General features: G+C 44.7%; 1 protein-coding gene across 1 annotated transcript; it reads left to right on the forward strand.

The window, feature by feature from the left end:
• The first annotated feature begins 638 nt into the window (after positions 1–638).
• Positions 639–15,565, forward strand: flnb (filamin B, beta (actin binding protein 278)). The gene is made up of 50 exons (XM_062460511.1): positions 639–987; positions 1,302–1,550; positions 1,639–1,736; positions 2,375–2,492; positions 2,728–2,865; positions 2,996–3,122; positions 3,264–3,400; positions 3,493–3,686; positions 3,836–3,949; positions 4,070–4,213; positions 4,406–4,481; positions 4,583–4,683; positions 4,768–5,365; positions 5,490–5,598; positions 5,700–5,860; positions 5,974–6,141; positions 6,224–6,347; positions 6,439–6,602; positions 6,721–6,844; positions 6,981–7,144; positions 7,322–7,445; positions 7,549–7,709; positions 7,825–7,948; positions 8,061–8,224; positions 8,337–8,460; positions 8,545–8,705; positions 8,824–8,947; positions 9,082–9,245; positions 9,350–9,473; positions 9,559–9,719; positions 9,844–9,967; positions 10,079–10,245; positions 10,338–10,461; positions 10,534–10,687; positions 10,857–11,046; positions 11,169–11,416; positions 11,582–11,638; positions 11,779–11,881; positions 11,979–12,119; positions 12,287–12,415; positions 12,517–12,690; positions 12,848–13,036; positions 13,139–13,342; positions 13,432–13,584; positions 13,669–13,791; positions 13,955–14,221; positions 14,382–14,519; positions 14,661–14,768; positions 14,894–15,046; positions 15,209–15,565. The coding sequence occupies exons 1-50, from the start codon at positions 651–653 to the stop codon at positions 15,394–15,396; spliced, it is 8,010 nt and encodes a 2,669-aa protein (XP_062316495.1). The 5' UTR covers positions 639–650; the 3' UTR covers positions 15,397–15,565.
• Positions 15,566–15,588: the final 23 nt, after the last annotated feature.

The following is a 15,588-nucleotide window of genomic DNA, read 5'->3' on the forward strand; positions in this document are numbered from 1 at the left end:
ACATGTTTTAGTGTATTTATTGTATATTCAACAACAGACACACACACACACACACGATACCTTCATGCAGTCCATGCGAATGACTCATTCTACTCAGGAAACATAAGGACACATTGCATCAAAAGAGTCTGTGTAATAGTAGTGTATTATTGTGGCATGCATTATGAATAACGTCAGCGCAGGCAGGGGGTATTAGGATGAAGTCAGGGGTGGAAGTTAGTCATTCAGCCCCCATGTGGGGATCAACTTTCTCTACCTCTGAGGCTCTGGGATAGTCTTACTGACCTCCATCTTAGAAGGCTGCAAGAATGCATCCATCCGGAGGTCATAAAGAACGAGTTTCTATTATAGTATTTTTCTCGTCAATAAAAAGATTCCATATGATGATGAGGGCACTGGGTAGATATGTCTGCTGGAATGTTTCCCCCTGCGTGTGTGTACTCCTCTAGTATAATTGGTTCTGGCCGTGTTTTGTTAAGATAACAGGGAAGGGGAGTATTTTGTCCCTTCCCTCTAGCGAAAACATATGAACTCTGTGAGGTTATGGCTTCTCAAATTCCCCACCTCACCCTCCTTTATAAGCCCCACCACACTACGGGGGATCTGCAGAGAACATTCTAGTGGAGCAAGGGGAAAGACGCTGGAGCAGGATGTCTTCCACACAGACTGTGGAGGGCTCCCCTGCTGAACACAGCGTGTCTTCAGCGGAGAGCAACCTTGCAGACGACGCTCCCTGGAAGAAGATCCAGAAGAACACCTTTACTCGCTGGTGCAACGAGCACTTGCGTTGCGTGGACCGGGAGATCGAGGACCTCCAGTTTGACCTGAACGATGGACTGACCCTCATTGCCCTGCTGGAGGTGCTGAGCCACAAGAAGATGTTCAGGAGGTACCACACACGGCCCACCTTTAGACAGATGAGGCTGGACAACGTTTCTGTGGCTCTGGAGTTCCTGGAGCAGGAGAACATCAAGCTGGTGTCAATAGGTAGGTGAGGGGCTTAGTGGTGAGGCTTGTTGTTGTCATTGGAAATTAACAGCACATAGACAAAAGAAACACAGACATACTCAGTGTTAAGTTAAAGAAAAAGACTCCATGAATATTGTACTATACATTAAAGATTTTGATGGTTCTTTTATTTCTTTATTTTAAAACGGGGGGGGGGGGGGGGGGTAAAGTGAAAGGAACTTACAGCCTGACACAGCGTTGCATTATTAATGCTCTTGTGATTGCAGTTTGAGTATGCAACAGTGGCTGAACATAATGCTAACACACACTATACATACTGCTGGTCCCCACAGACAGCAAGGCCATAGTAGATGGGAACATGAAGCTGATCCTGGGCTTGGTGTGGACACTGATCCTCCACTACTCCATCTCCTCTCCGCTGCTCGGGGACGGGGGGCAGGACAAGGCCAGGAAGCAGACCCCAGAGCTCCGGCTGCTGGGCTGGATCCAGGACAAGGTGCCTGAGCTGCCCATCACCAACTTCAGCCAGGACTGGATGAACGGCAAGGCTCTGGGAGCCCTGGTGGATGGACTGGCCCCAGGTGGGAATTCTGACCTTCATAGTCTAGTTGGTTCCCTCCTGTTTCTGACTTTACCTGACTAAAAAGTCCTTGACCCCTACTCCACTAGGTCTGTGCCCTGATTGGGAGAGCTGGGACGAGGTGCAGCGAGTGGACAACGCCAGAGAGGCTATGCAGCAGGCTGATGAATGGCTAGGGGTGCCACAGGTGACAGTTAGGGATACTAACATTCTATTGGTTTAGCTGTATCGAGTTGGCCTGAAACTTGACATTCTAAATAGACTGTTCCTTGAAGGAAATATGGTGTGAATTATGAAATCCCCCCCCCCCCACACACACACACACACACTAGTAATATGCTGAAATGTCCAGAGGGAAGTAAATCATGTGCTCAGCACAGCTCCAGTCAGCCATATCCAGTTCTGTTTCTCCACCTCCCTATCCTGTTTTGTAATAGCTGGCGATGACATCTTTGGCTTTTGTTTCTTGGAAAAGCCACTGGGGAACAATGCTCGCCATCCACCTCATCATCAGTCTTTTTTTCTTGTGTTTACCACAAGCCAGTCCTCCAGTGCTCCTTTTCAATAAATGGTGTCAGAACTCTGCTCTCACACACACACACACAGCGGGTTGATGGATGACATCATGTCACATAGCAGAGTTAGATCACTGGGGTTGTTCAGACTGCCATGGTAACATCACCTCAACCCTACTGGTTGGAGGTAGGGCCCCCTCACTAACAGTCTAGCTAAGTTCAGCCACACCCTCAAAGAGAACAAGTAGGAGCTTAACATCTGTTTCACAATTGTGAGATTGCATCATAGGTATAATTCCTATGTGAGCAGGTCATCGCCCCAGAGGAGATCATTGACCCCAGGGTGGATGAGCAGTCCATCATGACCTACCTGTCAATGTTTCCCAAAGCCCAGCTGAAACCGGGGGCCCCCCTGAAACCCAAATCAGGTGTGTCCCTGTTTTGACCCCTTTAAAATGTGATCCTTTCTGGATACAAACATGCTCATTAGCATCAGTTCATGTGATTACACCCATCTGTTTTTAAGTAAGATCAGGTAATGTAGGATGTTTGGATTAGCGTTGAGTTGGTCGTCCTTGTACAGTACAAACCTACTTTTTCATCAGGAGATATCCAGTCTTCTCATTTGACCTCGTAGTTTCTTTGCCATACTGTGTGTTTCAGTGTCCAAGCCGAAGGCCTGCAGAGCGAGTGGCCGGGGGCTGCAGCCTAGAGGCCTGAGGGTGGGCCAGACTGCAGACTTCAAGGTGGACACCAGCAGAGCTGGGCCTGGAGACCTGGAGGTGCATGTCACAGGACCTGGTGAGTCTCGTCCTCCTCCTTCATCTGTTTGACATCAGCAGCAGCTTTCTAGTTCTGCTGCAATGCCTGTTTGTTTGTTGTTGTTGCCTTGCTCTCACGGTAGACGTGTTCATTCTTTCACACTTGGCAGATGGCTCAGAGGTACCTGTTCAGCTGGAAGATGCCACGGATGACATGTATGCTCTTCATTACCACCCTACCGCTCACGGCCACCATACCATAGACATCACATGGGCTGGGGAGCACATTCTGAAGAGGTGAACACTGACACAACTCTAAACATGATCTAAACATTGGGGGCGATTCAATATGTTCTTTATACATAATCCATAAATGTTTTTACATTTGTGTTCATGAATGTAGCCTATCCAACTTAATGTGTTGTGGTGTGTTGACAGCCCGTTTAAGGTTGGGGTGTGGCCAAGGGCTGGCCCCCAGGTGGTGCGTGCGTGGGGGCCCGGTCTGCAGGGGGGTGTGGTGGGAATGTCAGCTGACTTTGTGGTGGAATCTATCTGTGCTGAGGCAGGAATGTTGGGTATGTGCGTTTGGATGAACCAGTTTATAATCTTAATGGGTGCATTGGGAACACAATAGTATGGTTCAGGATGACTATCCTGTGGTCTGCAGGTTTTGCCATCGAGGGTCCTTCTCAGGCCAGGATGGAGTGTGATGACCAGGAAGACGGTTCGTGTGATGTGAGGTTCTGGCCCACAGAGCCGGGTGACTACGCTGTGCATGTCACGTGTGATGAGGAGGAGATCCAGGACAGTCCCTTCATGTCCCACATTAGCCCAAACAGAAAGAAGTCCTACCCACACAAGGCATGTGGTCAAGCAGTTCTGTACTAGTTTAATTGAGGCCATCTGTGGTAGTTTCACAGATGTAGTTTCACAACCATTATTTGTATTTGGTATTCATCACATAACAGTGCCTTGTGCCTATTTATTCTTTCTGTTTTGTCATGTTTTAGGTGAAAGTCTTTGGACCAGGAGTCAGTCAAACTGGCTTTGTACTGAAGTGTGCCATAGAGTTCACAGTGGATACCAGGTTTGCTGGAGATGGATCTTTGGGCCTTTATGCACAGGTTAGTTATTAAGTTTGTTGATTACTGTTTTATTTTCTATACTGGATATCAGGGCTTCGATAAAGAGGAATGAAACACGTTTTTACATATATGCGGTATCCTTCCATTTCTGGTGAACAGAACTTTGATGGAGAGCCTGTCAGTGTGGAAGTGGTCCATAAAGAGAATGGCGTGTACACCTGTTCATACACAGCAATGACAGAGGGTAAACACACCATCTCTGTGTCCTGGGGAGGAGTTAGTGTTCTTGGCAGTCCCTTCAGAGTGAGTGCTCTGAGATGGCTTCTGGCTCTGGACAGAATTGCCACACTGTAATTTTAAACAAAATGTTTAGTACTTACAAAACAATATAGTAAATGTATTATTGTTAAGTATAAATAACATGTTTTGATAAATGTGGCAGTGAGGTCCTGAAGACACAACACAGATTGTTACAGTATATATTTTTTATTCCAGGTGATGCCTGCCAGGGTTAGAATTGAACCTTCGTTCAACACTTCCACAAAAAGGTCTAAAAGGTCAGGGATACTTGGTGAGCAGAATTTCCTTACTTGACTAAAAGGTTAAATGTTTAATGACTTGTAATGTGAGTTAGAATGAAGCCTTGGTCTTATTATACATATTGTACTGTAGGAGATGGGAATGACCAAAACCTTGCAGAAAGCATTGATTCTATGGACAAGCTTGACCTGAATGTAACCAGTCCAACGAAGTTGCCATCTGATGCAAGCAAGGTAAATTGCTAAACACATCCTATAGACACACACACGTACAAACAACCACACTCACACACACACACAAATGTCCCCTCTCCTCAGGTCAAGGCTTATGGGCCAGGATTAAAGGGGGGGGTGATTGGCAGCCTGGCAGAATTGACCATTGACACCAGCAGCTGTGGCAGCGGACAGCTCTGTGTGACAGTGGATGGACCCTGCCCAACCAAAATGAAATGTTTGGATAACGAGGATGGCACCTGCACTGTGACCTACCTGCCAACAGAACGTGGAAAACATCTGATCAACATCCTCTTCCAAGGAATACACATCCCAGGCTCCCCATTTCAGGCTGATGTCCACATGCCTTTCGACCACTCAAAGGTGGTGGTGTCTGGGCCAGGTCTGACCAAGGCCAAAGTTGGCGAGCCATGTGTTGTGAACATAGACTGTGCCCTCGCTGGGGTTGGAGAGCTCTCTGCAGAGGCTGTATCTGAGTCTGGCCACAGGGCCAAAACCAAGGTGAGAGAAAACCTGGATGGCACCTACACAGTGGTCTACGTGCCCCTCACAGCAGGTGTTTACACGCTGAGGCTGAAGTACGGAGGGAAGGTGCTGGCCAACTTCCCCTCTGAGGTGGTGGTGGATCCAGCTGTGTACACTAGCCAGGTGAAGGTCTGTGGGAGAAAGGCAGAGGGGGAAGGTGAATTGGATTTTATATCGACTAATATTAAATAATGTCATAATTCTCATTATTCATTATGAAGAATCAACAGTGCTTTAATCAATATTACCTATGTGATGTGCTGTAAATGATGTATCTCCAGACCAGAATGACCTTGAAGAAGAAAGTAAACCAGCCAAATTCTTTGCCAGTGGCATGGGACTTGTACAGGGTGTAACAGGGCAGAACAACAGCTTCAGTGTCAGAAGCAGGTGAGAGGAGGTGTCGGGTGTGCAACAAATCAAGTTACCTTGTAGTCTTACTCGCTAACCCATGAGACTCCTGTGTTTACAAACACTCATCTGATTTGTAGGAGAAATGGAGCTGGAGGGCTACACATCAGTGTCGAGGGACCATCAGATTCCATGGTCTCTTGCATAGAAAAACAAGATGGCCGCTATGACATACAATACGTCCCTAGTATGCCAGGAGTCTATGACATTAACATCACTTCTGGAGGAAAACACATTCTAGGCAAGCTTTCAACGCTTACACAATACGTTGGCCTCAAAAAATATATGTTCTCATATTTTAAATGTCATAATGTACATTCATAACATTCAATTAAGATGCACTTGTTCAAGCAGGAAGCCCTTTCAGAGTACCAGTGAAAGATGCCTTAGATATTAAGGATGTGAAAGTCTCTGGGTCAGGTGTGGAGATGGAAATGTGTCCCCAAAGTCCTCAGACCTTCACTATTGACTGCAGCAAGAGTGGAGAGGCCCCAGAGTATGTGGCTGTTATGACACCTAGTGGTGAGTGGGGTTTTGTGCATTCACAGGTAAAATAAGGTTGAATGAACAGACTCAATGCATAATCATTTATTTATTGATGTAGGTCAAATGGAACTTGTGGAGGTGACAAACAATGGAGATGGAACATGTTCAGTAGCCTACTCTCCTTCCATGGAGGGAGCTCACTCTCTGCTGGTCAAATATGCTGATGAAGATGAGTGTCATTTGTAAGTGAGTCTGAGGCAACAAAACTAAACATGAGTTGTTATACAACAAATCTGCAGGGTTTTTTCCTGGCATTTCTTTCTTGTTTTACAGTCCAGTTCCATTCCAAGTGCTTCCCACCAAGGAGACCAACAAGTTAAAGGTCTCTGGTCCAGGTTTGGAATCAGGACTTTGTGCCAAAGTTCCTCAGACCTTCACTATTGACAGCAGCAGTAGTGGAGAGGCTCCAGAGTCTGTGGCTGTAATGACACCAAGTGGTAATCAAGTTATTTCAATACATACTGTGTGTACAGCAAAGTGTTTGATTGGTCTCTAGAGGATATCTTAAAACTAAACATGCATGACAGGTTCCTTCATGTATTTCCATACCAACAGGAAAGATGGAGCATGTGGAGGTGACAGATAATGGAGATGGAACATACTCAGTAGCCTACTCTCCTTCCATGGAGGGAGCTCACTCTCTGCTGGTCAAATACTCTGATGAAGATGACTTCTGCAGGTTAGACTTGAAAAGAAATGTCAAATAAAGAAATTTGGTTTAATTCAGATCTCCCTCACTTCAAAACTTAGGTCACAGTTAGGCTTTTCCCTGTATCTACATTGACAGGAAGACTGATCTGTGCTTTCTATTGTAGTCTCTCTGACTTCCAAGTGCTTCCCACCAATGATTCCAAGAAGTTAAAGGTCTCTGGTCCAGGTTTGGAATCAGGACTTTGTGTCAAAGTTCCCCAGACCTTCACTATTGACAGCAGCAGTAGTGGAGATTCTCCAGAGTCTGTGGCTGTAATGACACCAAGTGGTGAGTGTCTGAAACATCAAATACATTCTCATTTATAGTTTGTAAGCGTGTATTATAACAATGCACATCCTTAAAGATGGGTATTTTATGCCAAGAGGTAACGTTATGACATGTTTTACAATTTATATTACTATAGATTTGTCCAGTGATTACTTTTTCCTTGTTTGATATATGCAGGAAAGATTGCGCATGTGGAGGTGACAGATAATGGAGATGGAACATACTCAGTGGCCTACTCTCCTTCCATGGAGGGAGCTCACTCTCTGCTGGTCAAATACTCTGATGAAGAAGAGTTCTGCAGGCAAGGACAAATCTGGTGACATCTTTCACCATACTTTCATTTTGACCATACATTGTAACCAGTTTATATCAAAAATCACTTTTGACGTAAACATGTATTGTAGTCCCTTCCAGTTCCAAGTCCTGCCAAGTGACCCCAGCAGGAAGTTGAGCGTCTCTGTACCAGGGTTGGAGTCAGGAGTCTGTGCTCAGATACCTCAGACCTTCACCATTGACAGCAAGAATGGAGAAGTCCCAGAGTCTGTGGCTGTTAGGACACCAAGTGGTAAGGATGTAATGTTTCAATACAATACCTTAATAAAACAAGAATGTGTCCTTAGTAAAGATATGTTTTTTTCTCTACTGGTATAAAGATCGTTTTTCCTTCAATGTACAAACAGGTAAATTGGAGCGAGTGGAGGTGACAGATAATGGAGATGGAACATACTCAGTAGCCTACTCTCCTGCCATTGAAGGGGCTCACTCTGTCATGGTTAAATATGCTGATGAAGATGACTTCTGCAAGTAAGACTTTAGGTCTATTTCTGTGTCTTATTGATCAAGTAATCATTTGGTAGCCTTACATTAACCTTCAACCTATGTGAATAATGAATAATTATTATACTCTTCATTTCAGTGTCTCTGACTTCCAAGTGCTTCCTACCAATGATTCCAAGAAGTTAAAGGTCTCTGGTCCAGGTTTGGAATCAGGACTTTGTGCCAAAGTTCCTCAGACCTTCACTATTGACAGCAGCAGTAGTGGAGAGGCTCCAGAGTCTGTGGCTGTAATGACACCAAGTGGTAAGAAATAGGTTTTATGTTGCTGTTTTCTAAAATGTGTGTCCAAATTGAGAAATTTGCAACTGCAATCTACATTCATAAGTTGCTTTCACTCATCTTCTTCATTATCTAGGAAGGTTAGAGCATGTGGAGGTGACAGATAATGGAGATGGAACATACTCAGTAGCCTACTCTCCTTCCATGGAGGGAGATCACTCTCTGCTGGTTAAATATGCTGATGAAGATGAGTTCTGCAGGTAAATCCAATTATTACAATTAATATTGTTTTGAGGATCCTCTTTCTTTCTGATGTATAAATAAATTATTCAATTCTATTGCAGTCCTTTCCAGTTTCAAGTGCTGCCAAAGGGTCCCAGTAGGAAGTTGAGCATTTTGCTTCCAGGGTTGGAGTCAGGAGTCTGTGCTCAAATACCTCAGACCTTCACCATTGACAGCAAGAATGGAGAAGTCCCAGAGTCTGTGGCTGTTAGGACACCAAGTGGTAATGAAGTTATTTCACTACATACTGTATGTACAGAAAAGTATTTAATTGGTCTCTGGAAGGCATCTTAAAAATAAAAATACATGACAGGTTCCTTCATGTATTTCCATACAAACAGGAAAGATGGAGCATGTGGAGGTGACAGATAATGGAGATGGAACATACTCAGTAGCCTACTCTCCTTCCATGGAGGGAGATCACTCTCTGCTGGTCAAATACTCTGATGAAGATGACTTCTGCAGGTTAGACTTGAAAGGAAATATAAAATAAAGAAATGTGGGTTGATTCAGATCTCCCTCATTTCAAACTTAGGTCACAGTTAGTCTTACCCTGTATCTACATTGACAGGAAGACTGATCTGTGCTTTCTATTGTAGTCTCTCTGACTTCCAAGTGCTTCCCACCAATGATTCCAAGAAGTTAAAGGTCTCTGGTCCAGGTTTGGAATCAAGACTTTGTGTCAAAGTTCCCCAGACCTTCACTATTGACAGCAGCAGTAGTGGAGATTCTCCAGAGTCTGTGGCTGTAATGACACCAAGTGGTGAGTGTCTGGTACTCATTTACTGTCTGTGGTAACAAGAAGTGTTGTTTAAAAACTGTATACATAGTTATTGGCTATGTTTTTTTCTCATTTGATATATTCAGGAAAGATGGAACTTGTGGAGGTGACAGATAATGGAGATGGAACATACTCAGTAGCCTACTCTCCTTCCATGGAGGGAGATCACTCTCTGCTGGTCAAATACTCTGATGAAGATGAGTTCTGCAGGTGAGTCCCATGGTTGAATTTTAAGTTGACAATCATTTAGTACAATGATTTACTCTTAACTTGAATATTTATATATTTATTGTAGTCCCTTCCAGTTCCAAGTCCTGCCAAGTGACCCAAGCAGGAAGTTGAGCGTCTCTGTACCAGGGTTGGAGTCAGGAGTCTGTGCTCAGATACCTCAGACCTTCACCATTGACAGCAAGAATGGAGAAGTCCCAGAGTCTGTGGCTGTTAGGACACCAAGTGGTAAAAATGTGACCAATATGAAATAATGAACAATGAAACAAACAACAGGAAGTGATTGAATGGCTTCTTTTGAAGTTGTCAAGTAGCTTGTCCTTTTCCACAAATCTGTTACATGTGGTCCCAGGGGAAATGGAACGAGTGGAGGTGACAGATAATGGAGATGGAACATACTCAGTAGCCTACTCTCCTTCCATGGAGGGAGCTCACTCTCTGCTGGTCAAATACTCTGATGAAGATGAGTTCTGCAGGTAAATAATGTACTGGCATTGAAAAGTAACATTCTATACTATAGTATACTTTTATACTGTATGAATGTACTATAGTGTCACGTGACAAAAATGTCCCCTTTTTTCTGACAGTCCCTATAACTTCCATGTTATGCCTGCTGATGATGCCATCAGTTCAAAACACTCTGGTGATACTGAATCAGAGTCAAGGGTCTCTGCCAAAGTCCCTCAGAACTTTACCATAGGCTGCAGCAAGACAGGAGATGCCCCAGAATCTGTGGCTATGATGATGCCCAATGGTAAGGGCTGGGAAAATACATACTGAAAATAAAATACAGATATCCAATGAATATTATTAAACATACATAACCTGAAACAATGGGATTTACAGGGAAAATAGAACATGTTGAGGTGACAGATAATGGAGATGGAACATACTCAGTAGCCTACTCTCCTTCCATGGAGGGAGCTCACTCTCTGCTGGTCAAATATGCTGATGAGGAGGAGTTCTGCAGGTAAAATGGAACGCTGAAGAATGACCATTTCAAAATATCATGCTCTCGTTTTCATGGTCTATCCTTCACCAGTCCCTTTCAGTGCCACGTGCTTTCCTGTCACGATGCCAGTAAAGTCCAGGCCAGTGGACCAGGTTTGAAATCGGGTCTACCTGCCAGCCTTCCAGCTAAATTTGTTGTTGACACAACTGAAGCAGGAAAGGCTGAATTAACAGTGAGGATAATTGTAAGTTCGGAGATATTTAGAATTTATGTATATATTCAAACATATTGTGTTTGCTTTTAACCTCTTAAGAGATCTAAAAAACAAACTGGTCAGACATTTCATGAAAATTCACCTAATCATTGATGAGAACTTTGGTTCTGCTGCGTGCGTCACTGTTTATTATTTTCAGGATCCTGATGGCAGAGAGCGAAGAAACATTATCAGTAGTAGCCGTGATGGCACCTATGAGGTCTCCTACATTCCAGACAAAGCTGGTGGCTACCAGGTTGTCATTAGATATGGTGGTGATGAGATCCCCTCCTCACCCTATCATGTCTGGGTCATCGCAACAGGGGACGCTGACAAGTGCATTGTCACAGGTCTGAAGTGCTGATGCTTATGGGCACTTCCCTTGCAATTGTATACTTTTCATTTCCTGAAACCCCCTGAACCATCATACTCAGATGGAAAGCAACTCAACTTTGGCCTTCTCATCCTCCAGGTCCTGGGCTGGGCACTGTCATCAGTGCTGGGGAAGAGATTGGCTTTGTGGTGAACACACAGTCTGCTGGGATGGGCAAGGTCTCATGTTTTGTGTTGACTCCTGATGGAACGGAGGTGGAGGCAGATGTTATCGAAAAACAGGATGGGACCTTCGAGATCTGCTACAGTGCCAGCCAGCCGGGGAACTACATCCTCTCAACAGGCTTCGGAGGGGAGTGTCTGTTCACCCGACCCTTTGAAGTCATGGTGAGAGACTGAAACTGGTCTAACCCTTTGTTTAAAATAGCAAAGTAGAGTAAGTCATGGATAATGTGAAATATTTATTCTTTGTATTTATGCAGTTTTGGTTCTGTATCTGTCATGAAACAAATAGTTCTGTGTGTTTTTATGATCTTTTTCGTGTTTGACCAGGCACCTGACAATGAATTGAACCATGGACAAGTTCCCAAGGACAGCCTCCAGCTTACGGTATGAACAAACTCAACTTCCTCCCTGATCCCTGATCTCCCTGACCCACTTTAGAAAGTATATCCTTTGTATGTACTGCACCTCATCCTCAATCTTTTAGTTTCAGGACCACTCAGTCTCTCCTTACCCCTTCTCTGCAGATGATGCACGGCTCCTACATTCCCCTCAGGAGAGGAAACCCAACTGGACTGATGCCGTTTGACATTGTCATGGCCTTTGGTTTCCCTGAGAGCGAGATTACAGGTGACACCTTTCACACCCAGGTTCAACTTTAGACTTACATAATTCTTTTTGCTTTAGCTTGGTGATGCATTTGTATTGTTGTATTCTAACTCTTCAGGAGAAGTGTGTATGCCGTCAGGGAGTAGGGCCCAAGCTGAGGTGGTTGATAATGGAGATGGAACAGTGTCTCTTATGTATGATCCTACTGAGGAGGGCCTGCATCAAATGCACATCACAGTAAATGGCAGCACTATCCTCGGTAAGACTGTAAGGCATTCATAGTACAATGTACCGTGTATGTTTACTTACAATCTAGTTTCTGTTACCTTGTCAGACTTTTCTGGAGGGTGAGGTGTCAGGCTGAATCATAAGTGTTGAAAAATAGTATTGTAACCAAGCTTTTGTTACACAAAACCTGTATTTCAGAGAGTCCTCTCCAGTTTTATGTGAACAATGCCAGCAGTAGTGACCTGATGGCACATGGGCCTGGCCTCATCTATGGCACCTCCAATGAGCTTGCAGCCTTTACTATCTTCAACAAAGACTTAGCCCTTGGTAAGTGCTGCAACAGAGAAAAGATGAGGACAAAAGAGGACACAATAACACTGTAGACCTATAAACAAGGACCAGATGGATCTTTCATTTAAACTTCCCAGGTGAACTGGACATTGCCCTGGAGGGTCCATCTAAGGCTGAGATCCGCTGCCTAAACAACAGAGATGGTACCTGCACTGTCACCTACCTTCCCACAGCAGCTGGAGACTACAGCATCCTGGTACGCCACAATGACAATCACATTCCAGGAAGTCCTTTCAAGGCCAGGATCACTGGTAAGCACTGTGTATGCTGGCTGCCAGATTGGAGGATTCTTCACTGATAATCATTCATTAATCCTGACTGATTTTGATCACTGATAACTGGACTTTAATTTGAAAGAGATTCACAGTAGATAACAGTTGAAGATTGTCCTCTCCCCTGTTTGCCCAGCTACAGGCCCCAGTGCAGCGACTGGTAGTGGTGAGAGTGCTTGCAAGTCCCAGGTGAGACTGGGAACACTGGCTGACTTTACCCTGGACATCTCAGAGGAGGACATTAGCCTGCTCACAGCCAGTATCCTGAACCCCTCAGGCCTGGCCGTGTCCTGCCTGCTTAAGAGGCAGCCTGACAGCCACATTGGTGAGAGACAAGGAGCTGACAATGATATATTGGATCGGTTGACAGAGAGGGTGACAGCTGGATTGATGTTAAGGATGGATGCCATTCTGGTTTGTCGCGCAGGTATCTCCTTCATTCCCAAAGAAGTTGGAGAACACCTGGTCAGTGTCATGAAGGATGGTCAGCATGTGGCCAACAGTCCAATTCCTCTCATCATCACTCCACTGGAGATTGGAGACGCCAGTCGGGTTAAGGTGTTTGGTCCAGGGCTAGACAAGGGGCGCACCTGTGAGATGTCGGACTTTGTAGTTGATACACGAGAAGCAGGCAAGTCAGGAATTATCTCTGAGAATGAGTAGCTAATAGCAATGGACTTTTCTGCTGTAAGCAAGAACTTGACATGTTTTTATTGTCAGGATATGGAGGTTTGACATTGGCTGTCGAAGGACCCAGTAATGTGACGATCCAAACCGAGGAGCTGGAGGATGGAACCTGTGGGGTCTCCTTCCAGCCCACAGAGCCTGGAGCCTACACAGTCTCAGTCAAATTTGCAGATGAACATGTCCCAGGTAACCCTTTCAAACTCTCCCATGGCTCACACGCAGCCCCACGTTCAATTGTGTTAGTTAAACCTGGACTGTGTTTTTTGCAAGGGAGTCCTTTCAGATCAGAGGTTACTGAGAGTGGTCATGTGAGAGAGAGCATCACCCACTACCAAGGAGCAGCCACTATTACCACTGTGGGGAACACTTGCGGGATTAACCTCAAAATACCAGGTAACATCTTAACAAACATCTACCTCATGGACCTCTGGCTACTGTCTACATCTCCTTCTACTGCAAAGCATGACTGCTCACAAAGATGTCTACCGTACTGTAGCATTGTGTACTGATTGACTCCAACCTGATACTGACTGTTCCCTCCCTTACCTTCCTGTAGGTCTTGATCCCCAGCAAATGTCTGCCCAGGTGTCCAGTCCCTCTGGGGCCTTAGAGGAAGCTACATTGAGCACCACAGGAAATGACATCTACACTGTGTGCTTTGTGCCCAGTGAAACTGGTGTCCATGCTGTTGATGTGATGTACAGAAGCCAGCCAATCCCTGGAAGCCCATTCCAGTATACTGTGGGTCGTATAGAGGAAGGAGGACCAGAAAAGGTGAAGGCCTGGGGACTGGGACTGCAGAGTGCCAAAGCAAGCGTCCCAGGTAGAGTAGAAATATAAGTTGACTATGTCACTGTCTGTATCTTTACCTCTGACTAGTACATAATGATAATAATTCACTTTGATGAATGTTATTAAGAAAGAACAGGTGACCAACAAAACAAGCAACATACTGAAATCAGCATTATGATGTCATGTCTCAGTTGATTTCAGTATCTGGGCTCGCGAAGCGGGTGCTGGGAATCTGTCAGTGGCGGTGGAGGGTCCTAGCAGGGCAGAGCTGGTCCTTGAGGACAGAGGGGATGGCTCCTGTGGTATCTCCTACATCGCTCCAGAACCAGGTCCAGATACACAGGACTCCTCTCCACGTTTCCTAGAGCCCAACTATTATTATGACTGCTACAACAGTATATCTGTATGTATTTTATATCAAATAAATAACTACATTGTCATCTAAAGTAGATCATCTTTCTGGTGACTAGGTGACTACGAGGTGTCTGTCAAGTTCAACAATGAGCACATTCAAGACAGTCCTTACTTGGTGCCAGTTTATGTTCCTGTGGATAAAGCATTGGGACAGAGAGACACAGGTAGGCCTCTGCTCTGTCATGACTCAGAGTTAAGGTCACAAACCAGTTTCAGACCCAGGATAACAGTCATAATGACGGGACTAAATGTGAAATAATTGTGACCAAATTGTGATCATTCATCACAGGCCTACAGATGACATTACCCAGTGGGTGTGGAGCCTCTTCTATCTGGTCCTCCTTCATGTCTGATGCCTCCAAGGTGGCTAGCAGTGGCCCAGGCCTAAGGAAGGCTTTTGTAGGGGGGAGAAACGCTTTCTCTGTTGACTGCAGTAAAGCTGGTGAGCATACAGGAAAGGAGCTTTGGCATGAAGGTTCCATGATTTCTATTTTATATAATTATGTGAATCAGATTGGTGGTTACATTTGATTTGAGAATGTTTGTTGTATTTGCCTTTATTATTGTGAAGCAAGTACAAACATGCTTTTATTTTGTCCTATAGGTACAAACCTTCTCCTTGTAGGTATGCATGGTCCTACCATTCCCTGTGAGGAGGTGTCAATCAAACACCTCGGCAACAATCACTATGAAGTCAGCTACATGGTCAAAGAGAAAGGCAGCTATGTTTTGGCAGTGAAGTGGGGAGAGCAGCATATTCCTGGATCTCCTTTTCTTGTAGTTGTTCCATAAAGTTTACTGTATGTAGACTGTTGTTTTGGAATGGTGGTACAGGAATGATACAGGAATTATGTATACATGTGAAATTTCTTGGATGTATAGTAACTATTCTTTCTGACTTTTCCTGCTGTTTTGTGGTAGACCTAATAAAGTTTCAGCTTGTTTGACTCACACACAAACACACCACAAATTCACTTGCTTTTT

Source organism: Osmerus eperlanus, chromosome 4, assembly GCF_963692335.1.
Source record: "Osmerus eperlanus chromosome 4, fOsmEpe2.1, whole genome shotgun sequence".
NCBI lineage: Eukaryota > Metazoa > Chordata > Actinopteri > Osmeriformes > Osmeridae > Osmerus > Osmerus eperlanus.